The 15,654-nt window shown below is 35.4% G+C and overlaps 2 protein-coding genes across 5 annotated transcripts in view; both read left to right on the top strand.

Moving 5' to 3' along the window:
* Positions 1 to 11,448, top strand: part of LOC138310450 (neurabin-1-like) — a 53,214-nt gene extending 41,766 nt beyond the window's left edge. For all 4 annotated transcript variants that reach the window (XM_069251675.1, XM_069251673.1, XM_069251672.1 and 1 more), the window contains 3 exons: positions 2,336 to 2,451; positions 2,856 to 3,044; positions 6,000 to 11,448. In XM_069251675.1, coding sequence (XP_069107776.1) covers positions 2,336 to 2,451; positions 2,856 to 3,044; positions 6,000 to 6,149 — 455 coding nt within the window. In that variant the 3' untranslated portion in view covers positions 6,150 to 11,448. The remainder of the gene's footprint in view (positions 1 to 2,335; positions 2,452 to 2,855; positions 3,045 to 5,999) is intronic.
* Positions 11,449 to 11,687: 239 nt separating this feature from the next.
* LOC138310838 (uncharacterized) lies at positions 11,688 to 12,680 on the top strand. Its single transcript, XM_069252162.1, has 2 exons — positions 11,688 to 12,021; positions 12,436 to 12,680. The coding sequence occupies exons 1-2, from the start codon at positions 11,688 to 11,690 to the stop codon at positions 12,678 to 12,680; spliced, it is 579 nt and encodes a 192-aa protein (XP_069108263.1).
* Positions 12,681 to 15,654: the final 2,974 nt, after the last annotated feature.

The raw sequence follows: 15,654 nt of genomic DNA, 5'->3' as shown, positions 1-15,654 counted from the left end.
GATTTTAATTTTAAAGATATTAATAATGAATGGAAAATTACCCAAACGATGAAGTATTTTATCACGAAGAAATGGCACGAGATTTTTTCAGCAACAAGAAGAAAAACTCTTAGACCATTTATTACAATAGGGAGTTATGCCCCATTGCACTTATTTGTTAATGGACACGTACAGTTATCTCCCATTTTATATATTGTACCCTTATTCACAGTTATGTTACATATCCTTAAGTTATTTCCCTGTCACCGAATTATGTTATTCACTGATTACTGTAAAGCTGGTCATTTTCGCGGGTAAAAAATCATGATTTGGAATATTTAATTAATTTCCGGTAAATATGTCATCAACATACCATACATATTAGTATTTAAGTTATCAACTGCAAAATTGGAAAAATATCATGCCCGTGAATGTTATCTGCAATACGGTATTTCCCTTTAACACCAAGTTATTTTATTATTACAAGTTATTCCCCTTTGTTACAAGTTAGTTCCCTTTGTTACAAGTTAATACCCTTTGTTACTAGTTAGTTCCCTTTGTTACAAGTTATTCCCCTTTGTTACAAGTTAGTTCCCTTTGTTACAAGTTATTCCCCTTTTTTTTACAAATAATACCTCTTTGTTACAATTTATTACCCTTTATTACTAGTTAGCTCCCTTTGTTACAAGTTATTCCCCTTTAGTACAAGTTAATACCCTTTGTTACAAGTTAGTTACCTTTGTTACAAGTTATTCCCCTTTAGTACAGATTATACCTCTTTGTTACAAGTTATTACCCTTTATTACTAGTTAGCTCCCTTTGTTACAAGTTATTCCCCTTTGTTACAAATTATTTCCTAGTCGATCATTACTAACATTAAATACAATTTATTATACTCTTTATAACTCTTATATTGTATCTTTCCTCCATTTGTATATTTTTCACAATACAAATGTACATGTATACATTTTCCTTTTTTCTGATATAAGCCATAAGCTATTTATAAAGAGAACGGACAGCATTTATAGAATTGTGAAAATCAAAGTCACTGATGTGTAATGTCTTTCTTACTTACCAATGTTGCAATGTGTAGTATGGTACCATCTTTGTCAGTTTTTTAGAAGAAGAAAAATACACGTGCTACCTATGATATATGATTTTCTCTTCACAGCAAGAGATATTGTAACAATTATTTAGTGAGTCTCTAAGTATTCTTACGGTAGTTATTCATGGGCCGGGGTCTCCTACTGAAATTGGGCTCTGAAACACAAATATAATATTGTCATAAAGTGTCTCACAAGATCTTAAAAATTCGTGATCATTAAATTGCATGTAGAGATTGTTTTAGCATAGTTGTGGTTGCTGTACTACCCTATTTATATAGAGTAGACCAGCCCAGTATGTAATGTATTGTACCTAACCATATTAACACCGACTGTTCCATTTTCATGATAGGGATTTCCAACTATTTACGAAGGTTTACAAAAGATTATTGGATTTACTATTTTGTGATTGATACATTGCGCCTGCTGTGTGGGATGTGTTTAACACTAAGAAATGGAGTTCAAACTTACGATTGCATTCCAGGACTGCATGCTCTGCACCAGTTAGCTATGTTTCTTCTACTTTTTCAGCCAAAATGATAAGGAATGTGTGTTTTTTCGAAAGCTGATTTTCATATATATATCTGATATCCATCAAATAACTTTTCGACACCATTTTAAAAATCTGATATCCTTTCAGTATTCTTGTTTTCATTACGATGTGTTCATTTACTCTACAAGTGTCTTTATGGGTATGAAAATAATTAATTGATGTGTATAATTTCACGTAAAATCTGTTTCTATTTTCATTGTCTCTATATTTCTTTTCAGTGTAGGTTGGATTTTTCATCTATACAAAATATATATACAATAAACCAAAGCAAACTGAAAACAAATCTTTTGTTTTGCTTCATCAATTTTGGGTTAAGCTTCTGCAATTTAGTGTTCATTTGAATGATAAATTAGCGCTTAGAAAAATTCAAGGCATAGGCACTCAGTCAGAAAGCTAGAAAGACACACTAGATATAGGTGGGGCCATGTGGGTGATGGTAAAGTAGATTGTGAAAAATGACAAAAGAAAGATTGGTGTGAAAAGTAGCTAAAACCCAGCACCTAAACAATATACCTGTATATACATGTATCTAGTCATGTAGTCAGAATGATTACTGCTGGGAGGGCTATGAAAATGAAGGTATGAAGCAGATTTGATAATTGTATCCGCCATTTTATTTTTTCCGTCTGTTCCTCTTTCTTTGTGCTATATTTTGATAGGTAGCCCAGATTGTTTTCTAATCCAGATTTGATATACACAGGTGCTAGTACTGTAAGTGACACATCATCATCATTCATGGTACAAGATTACGAAGACGAGGATTGGAAGCAAAAGTCATCCCACTCCTTCAATATCTCGGGGACTCCAGGTACAGAGGTATGTCATTAAAGTTATCTCCCCTATGCATTTAAAGTTGTCTACCCTTTAACACAAACTATGTAGACAGTGATGAGATTTTACGTATTTCTCCAATCATGGTAACCAAACCAACAGAATTCAATTTCTACAAATTGATCAATTTTAATGTGAACTTAAATTGATCACACCTATTTACTTCTGAAATCCTCGATAAGGAACTAACTTAATTTTTTTCGCATTGACTAATGCTTTCATTTTTACTTATATTTCTCCACAATTAGATTTTGCAATTTAGACTCATCATTTTACTCTACCTGTGTTTTAATCAGTGTTGATAAAAATGTCAGACAAATTAGAACTGGTCAAGACTTCAGCTTATTAAACAAGACATGTTGTTGTATACCTGTTATGTGTGTTACCAGGAGACTCCGACTGGCCCGGGAAGTCGACGGAACGTGAACCAATTTCAGTCCGGAGGAATCTCAGAATGGACCAATGAAAACGTATGTCACTGGCTGATGGCCCTGGAGATGGACAAGTACATCCCGTCATTCAAGGACAAGAACGTCTCTGGCACTCAGTTATTACAGTTTGATGGAGCAAAACTCAAGGTAGGTGGCCATGAACACTTATACCTCTGAAAGTTCATAATGAACTAGTCTGGTCTTTGATTTAGGAGAGTCTAATTGTGTCTGTAATGGATTATTAATTTAAATAGTTGCTTGTTCAAAGCTGATGGCACTCATAGGTATTAAATTTGTCTGACAATATATGTTGATAATCAAGATGAGTGTCAGACAAGTTTAGAATCTATGATGGTACTAATATTCGGCATAAATATTTTCAGTGATGACAAATCCAGCCAATATGTGATTTTCGATAACATTTTATAAATTATTTACCCTGTTCAATACTGTTTAGTAATTAATGATACACTTTATCTTTCTTTGTTCAACACTTATTGATGCACTTTATCTTTCTTTGTTCAATATCTATACTAATATTTCTTTGTTTGATCACAGGTGCTTGGTCTTACATCAATATATATGTAATATTTCTTTGTTTGATCACAGGCCCTTGGTGTAACATCAATATATATGATATTTCTTTGTTTGATCACAGGCCCTTGGTGTAACATCAATATATATGTAATATTTCTTTGTTTGATCACAGGCGCTTGGTGTGACATCAATATATATATGATATTTCTTTGTTTGATCACAGGCGCTTGGTGTGACATCAATGTATATGTAATATTTCTTTGTTTGATCACAGGCGCTTGGTGTGACATCAATGTATATATGATATTTCTTTGTTTGATCACAGGCGCTTGGTGTGACATCAATATATATATGATATTTCTTTGTTTGATCACAGGCGCTTGGTGTGACATCAATATATATGTAATATTTCTTTGTTTGATCACAGGCGCTTGGTGTGACATCAATATATATATGATATTTCTTTGTTTGATCACAGGCGCTTGGTGTGACATCAATGTATATGTAATATTTCTTTGTTTGATCACAGGCCCTTGGTGTGACATCAATATATATATGATATTTCTTTGTTTGATCACAGGCGCTTGGTGTGACATCAATATTTATATATGATATTTCTTTGTTTGATCACAGGCGCTTGGTGTGACATCAATATATATATGATATTTCTTTGTTTGATCACAGGCGCTTGGTGTGACATCAATATATATATGATATTTCTTTGTTTGATCACAGGCGCTTGGTGTGAAATCAATATATATATGATATTTCTTTGTTTGATCACAGGCGCTTGGTGTGACATCAATATATATATGATATTTCTTTGTTTGATCACAGGCGCTTGGTGTGACATCAATGTATATATAATATTTCTTTGTTTGATCACAGGCGCTTGGTGTGACATCAATGTATATATGATATTTCTTTGTATAATCACAGGCGCTTGATGTGACATCAATATATATGTAATATTTCTTTGTTTGATCACAGCCGCTTGGTGTGACATCAATATATATATGATATTTCTTTGTTTAATCACAGGCGCTTGATGTGACATCAATGAATATGTAATATTTCTTTGTTTGATCACAGGCACTTGGTGTGACATCAATGTATATGTAATATTTCTTTGTTTGATCACAGGCACTTGGTGTGACATCAATGTATATGTAATATTTCTTTGTTTGATCACAGGCCCTTGGTGTAACATCAATATATATGTAATATTTCTTTGTTTGATCACAGGCCATTAGTGTAACATCAATATATATGATATTTCTTTGTTTGATCACAGGCCCTTGGTGTAACATCAATGTATATGTAATATTTCTTTGTTTGATCACAGGCGCTTGGCGCGACATCAATATATATATGATATTTCTTTGTTTGATCACAGCCGCTTGGTGTGACATCAATATATATATGATATTTCTTTGTTTGATCACAGGCGCTTGGTGTGACATCAATGTATATGTAATATTTCTTTGTTTGATCACAGGCGCTTGGTGTGACATCAATATATATATGATATTTCTTTGTTTGATCACAGGCGCTTGGTGTGACATCAATGTATATGTAATATTTCTTTGTTTGATCACAGGCCCTTGGTGTGACATCAATATATATATGATATTTCTTTGTTTGATCACAGGCACTTGGTATAACATCAATATATATATATGATATTTCTTTGTTTGATCACAGGCGCTTGGTGTGACATCAATATATATATGATATTTCTTTGTTTGATCACAGGCGCTTGGTGTGACATCAATATATATGATATTTCTTTGTTTGATCACAGGCGCCTGGTGCGAAATCAATATATATGTATTTTTTTTTGTTTGATCACAGGCGCTTGGTGTGACATCAATATATATATGATATTTCTTTGTTTGATCACAGGCGCTTGGTGTGACATCAATGTATATGTAATATTTCTTTGATCACAGGCGCTTGGTGTGACATCAATGTATATATGATATTTCTTTGTATAATCACAGGCGCTTGATGTGACATCAATATATATGTAATATTTCTTTGTTTGATCACAGCCGCTTGGTGTGACATCAATATATATATGATATTTCTTTGTTTAATCACAGGCGCTTGATGTGACATCAATGAATATGTAATATTTCTTTGTTTGATCACAGGCACTTGGTGTGACATCAATGTATATGTAATATTTCTTTGTTTGATCACAGGCGCTTGGTGTGACATTAAGATATATATGATATTTCTTTATTTGATCACAGGTGCCTTGTGTGACATCAATGTATATGTAATATTTTCTTTGTTTGATCACAGGCGCTTGGTGTGACATTAAGATATATATGATATTTCTTTATTTGATCACAGGTGCCTTGTGTGACATCAATGTATATGCAATATTTCTTTGTTTGATCACAGGCACTTGGTGTGACATCAATATATATATGATATTTCTTTGTTTAATCACAGGCGCTTGGTGTGACATCAATGTATATATGATATTTTTTTGTTTGATCACAGGCGCTTGATATAACATCAATGTATATATAATATTTGTTTGTTTGATCACAGGCCCTTGGTGTGACATCAAGTAAAGACAGAGACTTACTGAAGAAAAAGATCAAAGAAATTAAACTGGCATTGGACAAGGAAAAGAAGCTACAGGATAAAGAAAGAAAAGCAAAGGAAAAAGAACAGAAGAAGATGCAAAAGAAAAAATGATTATTCTCTTTCGTTGACTATATTAAATAAGGAAAATATGGAGTTATCTACTATTTGAATGTGAATGAAGAAATTTGGCATTCCTTAGCGACAATGTAGTGGATAAACTTCAGTGTTATATTCATAACGTCATGGATCATGGACCATTAGGAATGACTGGTCAGCATAGACAAGTGACCAGTGGTCAGTATAGACAAGTGACCAGTCTTGTGTCTTTAATGACTAAAAACTTTCCCTTGAAGGGGTTAGTGTGCTATTTTCAGGGTCACAAACATTTCCCTTGGTGGAATCACTGTGATATTAGTGACAAACTCACTGCGGACATTTTCTTCTCTCTCTTTTCTTTTAGCATCTTTTTTTTTTTCTATTCATTTAAATTGATCATGGTGTGCGAGAGCGAGGAAACGTCATTCATTGTACTTTCCTTTTGAGCAATGTTTCTGGTTTTGTGTGGTCTAACTCTGGCTCAGTTCAAAGGTCAAAGGTCATTGAAGCTGTCAGGGAGCAAACAAGTGGTCAAAACATTGATTGTTAAACATCCATTTATCTTAGTTTCAGTTTTCATACTTTAAAAGTAATGGAGTATCAATTCAGGACTTGTCATATTCATGTCTGTAATAAGAACAAACTCTCCTCTGAGGTAGCATTATATGTATGTATATTAAACGTTTATGAGACATTTTTACGAAGAAAAACAAACAAATATAGGACAAAGATCAACGGACGGTGGACATTGTGTCTCTCTATATATAACTATAATCAATCTGTTTCTCTGTATGATCAGTTACACTAGTGACAGCAGCAATGCTTACGTGATAAAACGAGGCATAGATCTAGACAGTCTGTGATTTGTAGGGCTTTCAAACAGTTTTGACATGACAGAGATTTGTAGCGCTTTCAAACAGTTTTGATGAGACAGAGATTTGTTGCTCTTTCAAACAGTTTTGACGAGACAGAGATTTGTTGCTCTTTCAAACAGTTTTGACGTGACAGAGATTTGTTGCTCTTTCAAACAGTTTTGATGAGACAGAGATTTGTTGCTCTTTCAAACAGTTTTGATGTGACAGAGATTTGTTGCTCTTCCAAACAGTTTCGACGTGACAGAGATTTGTTGCTCTTTCAAACAGTTTCGACGAGACAGAGATTTGTTGCTCTTTCAAACAGTTTTGATGAGACAGAGATTTGTTGCTCTTTCAAACAGTTTTGATGAGACAGAGATTTGTTGCTCTTTCAAACAGTCTTGATGAGACAGAGATTTGTTGCTCTTTCAAACAGTTTTGATGAGACAGAGATTTGTTGCGCTTTCAAACAGTTTTGATGAGACAGAGATTTGTTGCTCTTTCAAACAGTTTTGATGAGACACAGATTTGTTGCGCTTTCAAACAGTTTTGACGAGACAGAGATTTGTTGCTCTTTCAAACAGTTTTGACGTGACAGAGATTTGTTGCTCTTTCAAACAGTTTTGACGAGACAGAGATTTGTTGCTCTTTCAAACAGTTTCAACGAGACAGAGATTTGTTGCTCTTTCAAACAGTTTTGATGAGACAGAGATTTGTTGCGCTTTCAAACAGTATCAGTACAGATACAATCAATAAGATAATTTTGCTATTTCAGTAGAATATTTTTATAATGCAATATCTGCCTGCTTGTATATTAATTTGTTCAAGTTCTGTCAAAACTTTCAGTTTCGAGATATGTTTTGTTTGTTATAGAACCTTTCTTTTAGTTTTCTCAGAAAGTGTTGAATATGCTTTGTTGACCTTGAAGTTGAATGGAAAGTTATTAGAGTTTTATATTTATATGACGACTGTCTTCCAAACAGAACTAACTGCTCCTCTCAGCAGAGAGTTACTATATAAATAAAGGTACAGAATTGTATGTTGTGTCGAGTGGGAGGGAATCGGCTCCAGGATCGATGCATTTACTTACTATTAGAAAGATAAGTGTTACTCTAACAAAGGAGAGAAAAAGAAAACTTCTCTGAATGTTTAATCAAGTGTGGTAGGTGGACAAATATCTCCAGTTACATGTGATTGGTGGAGAAATATCTGTATCGTCTGTAACAGTTAGACATGATTGGTGTAGAAATATCTGTATCAGTTAGACATGATTGGTGGAGAAATATCTGTATCAGTTAGACGTGATTGGTGGAGAAATATCTGTATCAGTTAGACGTGATTGGTGGAGAAATATCTGTATCAGTTAGACGTGATTGGTGGAGAAATATCTGTATCAGTTAGACGTGATTGGTGGAGAAATATCTGTATCAGTTAGACGTGATTGGTGGAGAAATATCTGTATTAGTTAGACGTGATTGGTGGAGAAATATCTGTATCATCTGTAACAGTTAGACGTGATTGGTGGAGAAATATCTGTATCAGTTAGACATGATTGGTGGAGAAATATCTAATAGTTACATATGATAGGTGCAGAAATATCTGTAATACTTTCACGTGATTGGTGGAGAAATATCTGTAATACTTCCACGTGATTGGTGGAGAAATATATATTAATTACACATGATTGGTGGAGATATATCTGTAATAGTTACATGTCTTAACAAATATAGCAAGTAATCTGGCCTATATATAGTAATCCGTGAAGTGGAGTTAATATAATGATAAAAACACATTGTAAAGACATACACATTTGATAAGCTGTGTAAGAACTGTCGTAGGATTGATGATCTGATTCCAAATCACTTGAAGGTGAACTTATGAAGAGTAGGGACATGTTTATCCTCTTTCAAATCATTTACCTTTCGATGAAAAGTCTGCTCCAGTTCTTTTCATAATCAGATTTGGTAGAGAAAAATGTTAAGTCAGCTCGTAAACAAAGCAGAATTAAATGAAGGTTTGCTTTGGAGACTTAGTGCAGTTAACAATAATAAATCACTATTGTGCTCCGCTGATTAAGAAGGGATAAGAAGTGAATATTGTTGTTTTTACAATGTTCCTGAAGTATGTGAGCTGACTTGACTTTTCTTTAAATCTAATTTCGAAATGATTTGCAAATAGAGGATTTTCTATTAAATTTGATTTTGGTTATAATTTACAACTATAAAAGCCCATATGCAGAAAATGGTTCCATTTAAATAAATCACTATTGTGTATATGTCCATGTCTGAATGAACATGTTTATAGAAATATTGGTTTCAATATACATTGTGTATTTATTTTGATAGATGTTTGTTTAAATCTAGATATGTTGTCATCATGGCATTCTATTTTTGGAGTCAATCAATAATAAGTTTTGTATGTAGCCCTTACGTGTTCCAAATTCATTGGTGCGTATTAATGGTTTCTTTTTGGACCAATCGGATAGTCTGATGCATAAATTGCATCCAATCAAATCACTGTTCTTTGAACATTGACCCTGGTGGTCATAACTTTAGATTTATTTCACCTCCTGCAGGCTTATTGTTATGCATCGGTAGATTTTTTGTCACATATGATATTTGCTTCCATACATGTACATTGTATATGCATGTCCTTTTTATCGAACAAATTTGTATGCAAAAGTGCAAAGGTCATATCAAGTGCAAAGTGAGTTGCTCCCCGTGACTCCCAACTGTTTGTCATGTTGTGTTTTTCCTTGATATACGTTTTCATATTGTTTTTATTATGGTATATATTATCAATGTTGTATATTTCACTGGTTGTGTATTTATAGCCTATATATATATACATATAATTACAGAGTATTATAGATGTATTGTTCCATAACACATTATCTTTTACAGTTACATACAAACTTATTTTTATTTATTAGATGTCTTTGATAACGTCCTAGTGTCTCCTAGATATGTCTCATTATAAAGATTATAAGTTAAAGAGTGTTATACTGGAAAATGAACCAGAAAATGGCACATTTCTAAGACATTCCTGATACAGAAAATGTAGGGATTAGGGATAAATAATTGTTTATTAATTAAAATTACTTCATTTAGTATATTGTAAATTCTTGGTAAGTTTTCATTTAATTACTCTTTGTCAATTTTGATTTATTATTCTCAATAAAATTTGATAGAGTTATAATTTTTTATCCTCCATAAATTTTGACAAAATGATCTTTTGATATAGATTGCTCTTTCTAAAGTTTTGATATACATGTAATGCTTTCAATATATGCTGCTTTTTACCAAATTATACTCCCAAAATGTAGAAATACTAAATGTATCTAGACATGTACACCATACACAAATTGGTTAGTGAATGATAAGTTTGCCCCTGCTGTGATTTAGTCACCATGGTAACTATGCCTACACTGCCCCCTAGAGCTCGAGTTACCTCCCTTTACCTTAACTAAAATTTATACAATGAACTTGAATATAAACCTTTTTTTTTGTAAACATAATTTATGCTATCATAGCTACATATAAATATGTTTTTTCATCTTGTAAGTCCAGTGGTCATAATTTTTGCTTCATTTTATATATTTTTTTCAGAATTTGATAAATCGTACATCAAATTGTTCATAACTGAATAACATTTTCCATAATTTTCGTATTATAAAAGATTCCATTCTTCCCGTGAGGAAATGGTGGGCCAGTAAAAAGGTTGTAGAATTTTGTTGTGAGGATGAAAATGGCACCATGTAGTTTTTACTCCGACGGTTAGTGGCCTTTCAGTTTACAAATGTATAGACTGGCTGCATATAATAGCCTAAACATCAATCTTACTGGTAACATTTACATGTCTTCACAAATATTTACCTGATCAACTTTATTTACATGTTTTCCTCAAATTAAAAGTACTGTATAAAATAATATATCAATTAAGTTTTAATGCAAAAAAAAAATATTTACAAATATAACAAAATAATGTGAACATTTGTATATTAAGATATGCATTTAAGCATACATATTAATGTTTAAATTGTTTCTCCTATCCCGAGAGGATTGAGGATATATAGATGCAGGTTATATATAAAGTGTAATCTTAAATATAAAGAGATCAACCGATTTGTATCTTAGAAAGATTAATCGCAATATTTTTGTAAAAAAAATTCTGAATATTATGAAACAATGTATATTAAGGGTGTAACATATTCACAGAGAGAAAATGTAATAACAAGTCTCATTTTAATTTAACATTTTTGATTTTTGTTTAAACATATCAGTTAATTATCATGTGTTTTGTAAATCAGCACCTCTCATATGGGAGTGGAATGATCCAGGTACAACAATGTATAGTGAAACTGGAACAGCTCATTGATGAGAAGGGGTGCGTGTGATTTGTATACAGGATATGGGTTATACCAGTGAGGAATACTATCAAATAAATATGGTTATTTGTAATCATTTTGTTTGTTTTTTGTGTTCATTCACGCTGAAAGTACTCTGTATTTGCATATTACAGTTATCTGCCCATGTGGATACACATACAAATTCACGGCAGCAGTGCTAGAAGGGAAAAGATCAGGTAGAACGCATGGTCAACACATGGGGATGAGAGAAGAGAGGAACCTTTGGGGCCAAATGAGAGAGTAGATCCTGTAAACCTTCCAGATAGACCAATGGATATAAGGGAACCAAATATGAAGGAAGTTTCAGAAGTTGTGAAGAAGGCAAGGGCAGCATCAGCACCAGGACCAAATGGCATTCCATACAATGTGTGTAAGAAATGTCCCAAGCTCCTACACAGACTTTGGAAGTTGATAAAAGTGGTCTGGAGGAAAGGTAGGATACCATCATGCTGGCAAGCTGCCGAGGGCTGCTTTGTCCCAAAGGAGGAAAACTCAAAAGGGTTAGGACAGTTCAGAACAATCTCATTGCTGAATGTGGGAGGAAAGATCTTCTTCTCTATATTGGCCAGGCGAATGACAACATACATGACTTCTAACGAGTATGTGGATACGTCAGAACAGAAAGGTGGGGTACCCGGTTTTTTGTATCAGTTAATTATCATGTGTTTTGTAAATCAGCACCTCTCATATGGGAGTGGAATGATCCAGGTACAACAATGTATAGTGAAACTGGAACAGCTCATTGATGAGAAGGGGTGCGTGTGATTTGTATACAGGATATGGGTTATACCAGTGAGGAATACTATCAAATAAATATGGTTATTTGTAATCATTTTGTTTGTTTTTTGTGTTCATTCACGCTGAAAGTACTCTGTATTTGCATATTACAGTTATCTGCCCATGTGGATACACATACAAATTCACGGCAGCAGTGCTAGAAGGGAAAAGATCAGGTAGAACGCATGGTCAACACATGGGGATGAGAGAAGAGAGGAACCTTTGGGGCCAAATGAGAGAGTAGATCCTGTAAACCTTCCAGATAGACCAATGGATATAAGGGAACCAAATATGAAGGAAGTTTCAGAAGTTGTGAAGAAGGCAAGGGCAGCATCAGCACCAGGACCAAATGGCATTCCATACAATGTGTGTAAGAAATGTCCCAAGCTCCTACACAGACTTTGGAAGTTGATGAAAGTGGTCTGGAGGAAAGGTAGGATACCATCACATGCTGGCAAGCTGCCGAGGGCTGCTTTGTCCCAAAGGAGGAAAACTCAAAAGGGTTAGGACAGTTCAGAACAATCTCATTGCTGAATGTGGGAGGAAAGATCTTCTTCTCTATATTGGCCAGGCGAATGACAACATACATGACTTCTAACGAGTATGTGGATACGTCAGAACAGAAAGGTGGGGTACCCGGTTTTTCTGGATGTGTGGAACATACAAGTGTGTTAAGTCAACTAATCAGGGAAGCAAAAAGGGGAACCATGGAGACCTGACAGTAGTATGGCTTGACCTGGCAAATGCGTATGGCACCGTCCCACACAAACTGATAGAGAGAGCTCTGGAACAGTACCACATCCCAGAGAAGGTGAAGGGAATCATCCAAAGCTATTTCCAAGGAATTCATCTGCGATTTGCGGTCAAGGACTATGTAATATCATGGTAGAAATTGGAGAAGGGAATAGTGACAGGCTGCACTATTTCTGTAGTGTTGTTCATTATGGCTATGAACACGATCATCGAAGCAGGAAAAAGAGAGACAACAGGCCCGCTGTCTAGGACCAACATCAGACAATCACCGAGCAGGGGATTCATGGATGATCTAACAATCATCGCTACAACGCATGTCTAAGCAAGGTGGATCCTAACAGCATTGGAGGATACAGTATCCTGGACCAGGATGGAATTTAAGCCAGCCAAATCCAGATGTCTTATCCTGAAGAAAGATCGAGTGACTAGACGATTTCGCCTTTTTATTCAGGGAGAGGAAATTCCATCAATAGTGGGAAATCCTATCAAATTTCTTGGGAAATGGTACGACGACAGTTTGAAATACTCCAACAACAGCAAGGTAGAGCAGCAAGTATGCGAAGGACTGAGGAATATCGACAAGGAAATTTCAAGGCATGTATATTCCAATAAGGACTACTGCCACGACTATCCTGGCCATTGATGTTATACGAGATATCCGTATCAACAGTCGAGGGACTTGAGAGGAGAATAAGTAAACATCTCCGGAGATGGTTAGGGGTTCCTCAGTGCTTCTCATCAACAGGACTATACAGTCGGACATCAAAACTTCAGCTCCCATTAACATCATTAGTGGAGGAGTTTAAGACCGGGAAAGCAAGACTTGTCATGACACTCAAAGACTCCAGGGACGAGAAAGTAAGACAAGCAGGAGTAGAGTTGAGAACAGGAAGGAGATGGTCAGCCAGCAAGGCTGTATCTGAGGCAGAGAGCAAACTTCGCCACAAGGATATTGTTGGGACAGTCTGCATAGGAAGACAGGGGTTGGGAAGAGGTCAGACAACTAGATGGAAAGAAGCCAATGTAACTGAGAGAAGAAGCAAGTACAGAGAGAGATCAGGCAACAAGAAGAAGAGGCAAGGAGAGTGAAAGCAGTAGAAATGGGAAGTCAGGGGCATGGACCAGGTGGGAAACAGAAGAGAGGAAATTGTCCTGGGCAGAAATCTGGAAATACACGCCATGGCAGCTCCAGTTCATCTTGAGAGCAGTATACGATGTACTTCCAACACCTACCAATCTTTACAGATGGGGACTGGTGGAAGATCCAACATATCAGCAGTGTGACAGGGCTGGAAGCCTAGAGCACATCCTCTCTTCGTGTGAAGTGGCACTGGCTCAAGGGCGATACACATGGAGGCATGACCAGGTGCTAAGGAAGCTTGCGGACACCTTGGAAAGAGAGAGGAAAAAGGCAAAGGGAATACAGAAAGGACCAACATTCATCCAGTTTCAAAAGGAGGGGCAAACATCAACGAAATCAACTAGAAAGACAAAAAGACAAACCTAGGCATCCTAGGATGTGTAGGAGACTGGGAGATGCATGTGGACCGGGGAAAGAAGTTGACCTTCCCAGAGATGGTGGAGACAGCACTAAGACCAGACATAGTGCTTGTATCTTCTAGCAAGAAGAAACTGGTAATGGTGGAACTGACTGTGCCCTTGGAGACAAGATGCGAATCAGCGCATGAGCGGAGAAGGACTAAGTATGCACAGTTGGCCGACGAGTGCGGAAGAAAAGGATGGAATTTTCCAGTCGAGGTAGGCTGTCGGGGATTCCCCAGTCAGTCATGCTGGAGGATGTTAGGTGCCCTCTACATCACGGGAAAGTCGAGGAAGACTGTTATTAAAGAGTTGGGGAAGGAGGCAGAGAGAGCTGTGGATACGCAGAGGCGATAGTAGCTGGAAGCCAACCGTCGAAGAGTAGGGACTGATCACCCCTACTGACCCACCATCCGGAGAGAGTTCCAGATGGATGGACCTGGCTGATTACGACGACGGTTGAGCAGCAACACAAACAGCTGTATTTAGGTAATATAACCATTTCATTTTTAATTCGGATGCACAGAAATATGTAAGAATATTGAAATAAAAAAAACCTGAAAATGGCAAAAACGCTCATAGTCACTCTGACAAAATCGGTTTGTTATTACTTTTAAATGTACAAGCTAAAATTTAATAGTCTTGATTGTAGCAATATAAGTTCATATCTTTATTTAAAACTATGTAAGTTAATTAATTTGACTAAAATTTAATAGTCTTGATTGTAGCAATATAAGTTCACATCTTTATTTAAAACTATTTATTTGCATTGGCTAATACATGCTCATGATAAAGTGACGTTCAATATATAGCATATTGACTTGATGTTTCCAGTTTTAGAAACATCGAGTCTATATTCCTTTATGAACTTCATTGCACAAACACCGCATTCTTCAGGGTGCCGTTCTGTGCCCAACGCTTTTCTTATAAGTACTATGCATATTAGAGACTGTTTTTGAGATTTTTAGAAGAAACGACGTATTTGATATAAAAATCAAGGACCATTGTCCTACGCCCTCAGTTATTATTTATTCTACTTGGGCCATAAAGCACCATATGAACATCCATATTCTGTGGAGCAAAGTTCTTCATTTTAGGACAATTTTGACCAGATTTCCAGATTTTTTTCAGAATTATACAATGTATCAATTTAACATTTTGTTGAATTTATTACAATGGTTCAATTGAG

Source organism: Argopecten irradians, chromosome 16 (assembly GCF_041381155.1).
Source record: "Argopecten irradians isolate NY chromosome 16, Ai_NY, whole genome shotgun sequence".
NCBI classification, from domain to species: Eukaryota; Metazoa; Mollusca; class Bivalvia; order Pectinida; family Pectinidae; genus Argopecten; species Argopecten irradians.
The sequence above is the reverse complement of the archived record's forward strand: the minus strand, read 5'-3'. Positions and strand labels throughout refer to the sequence as shown.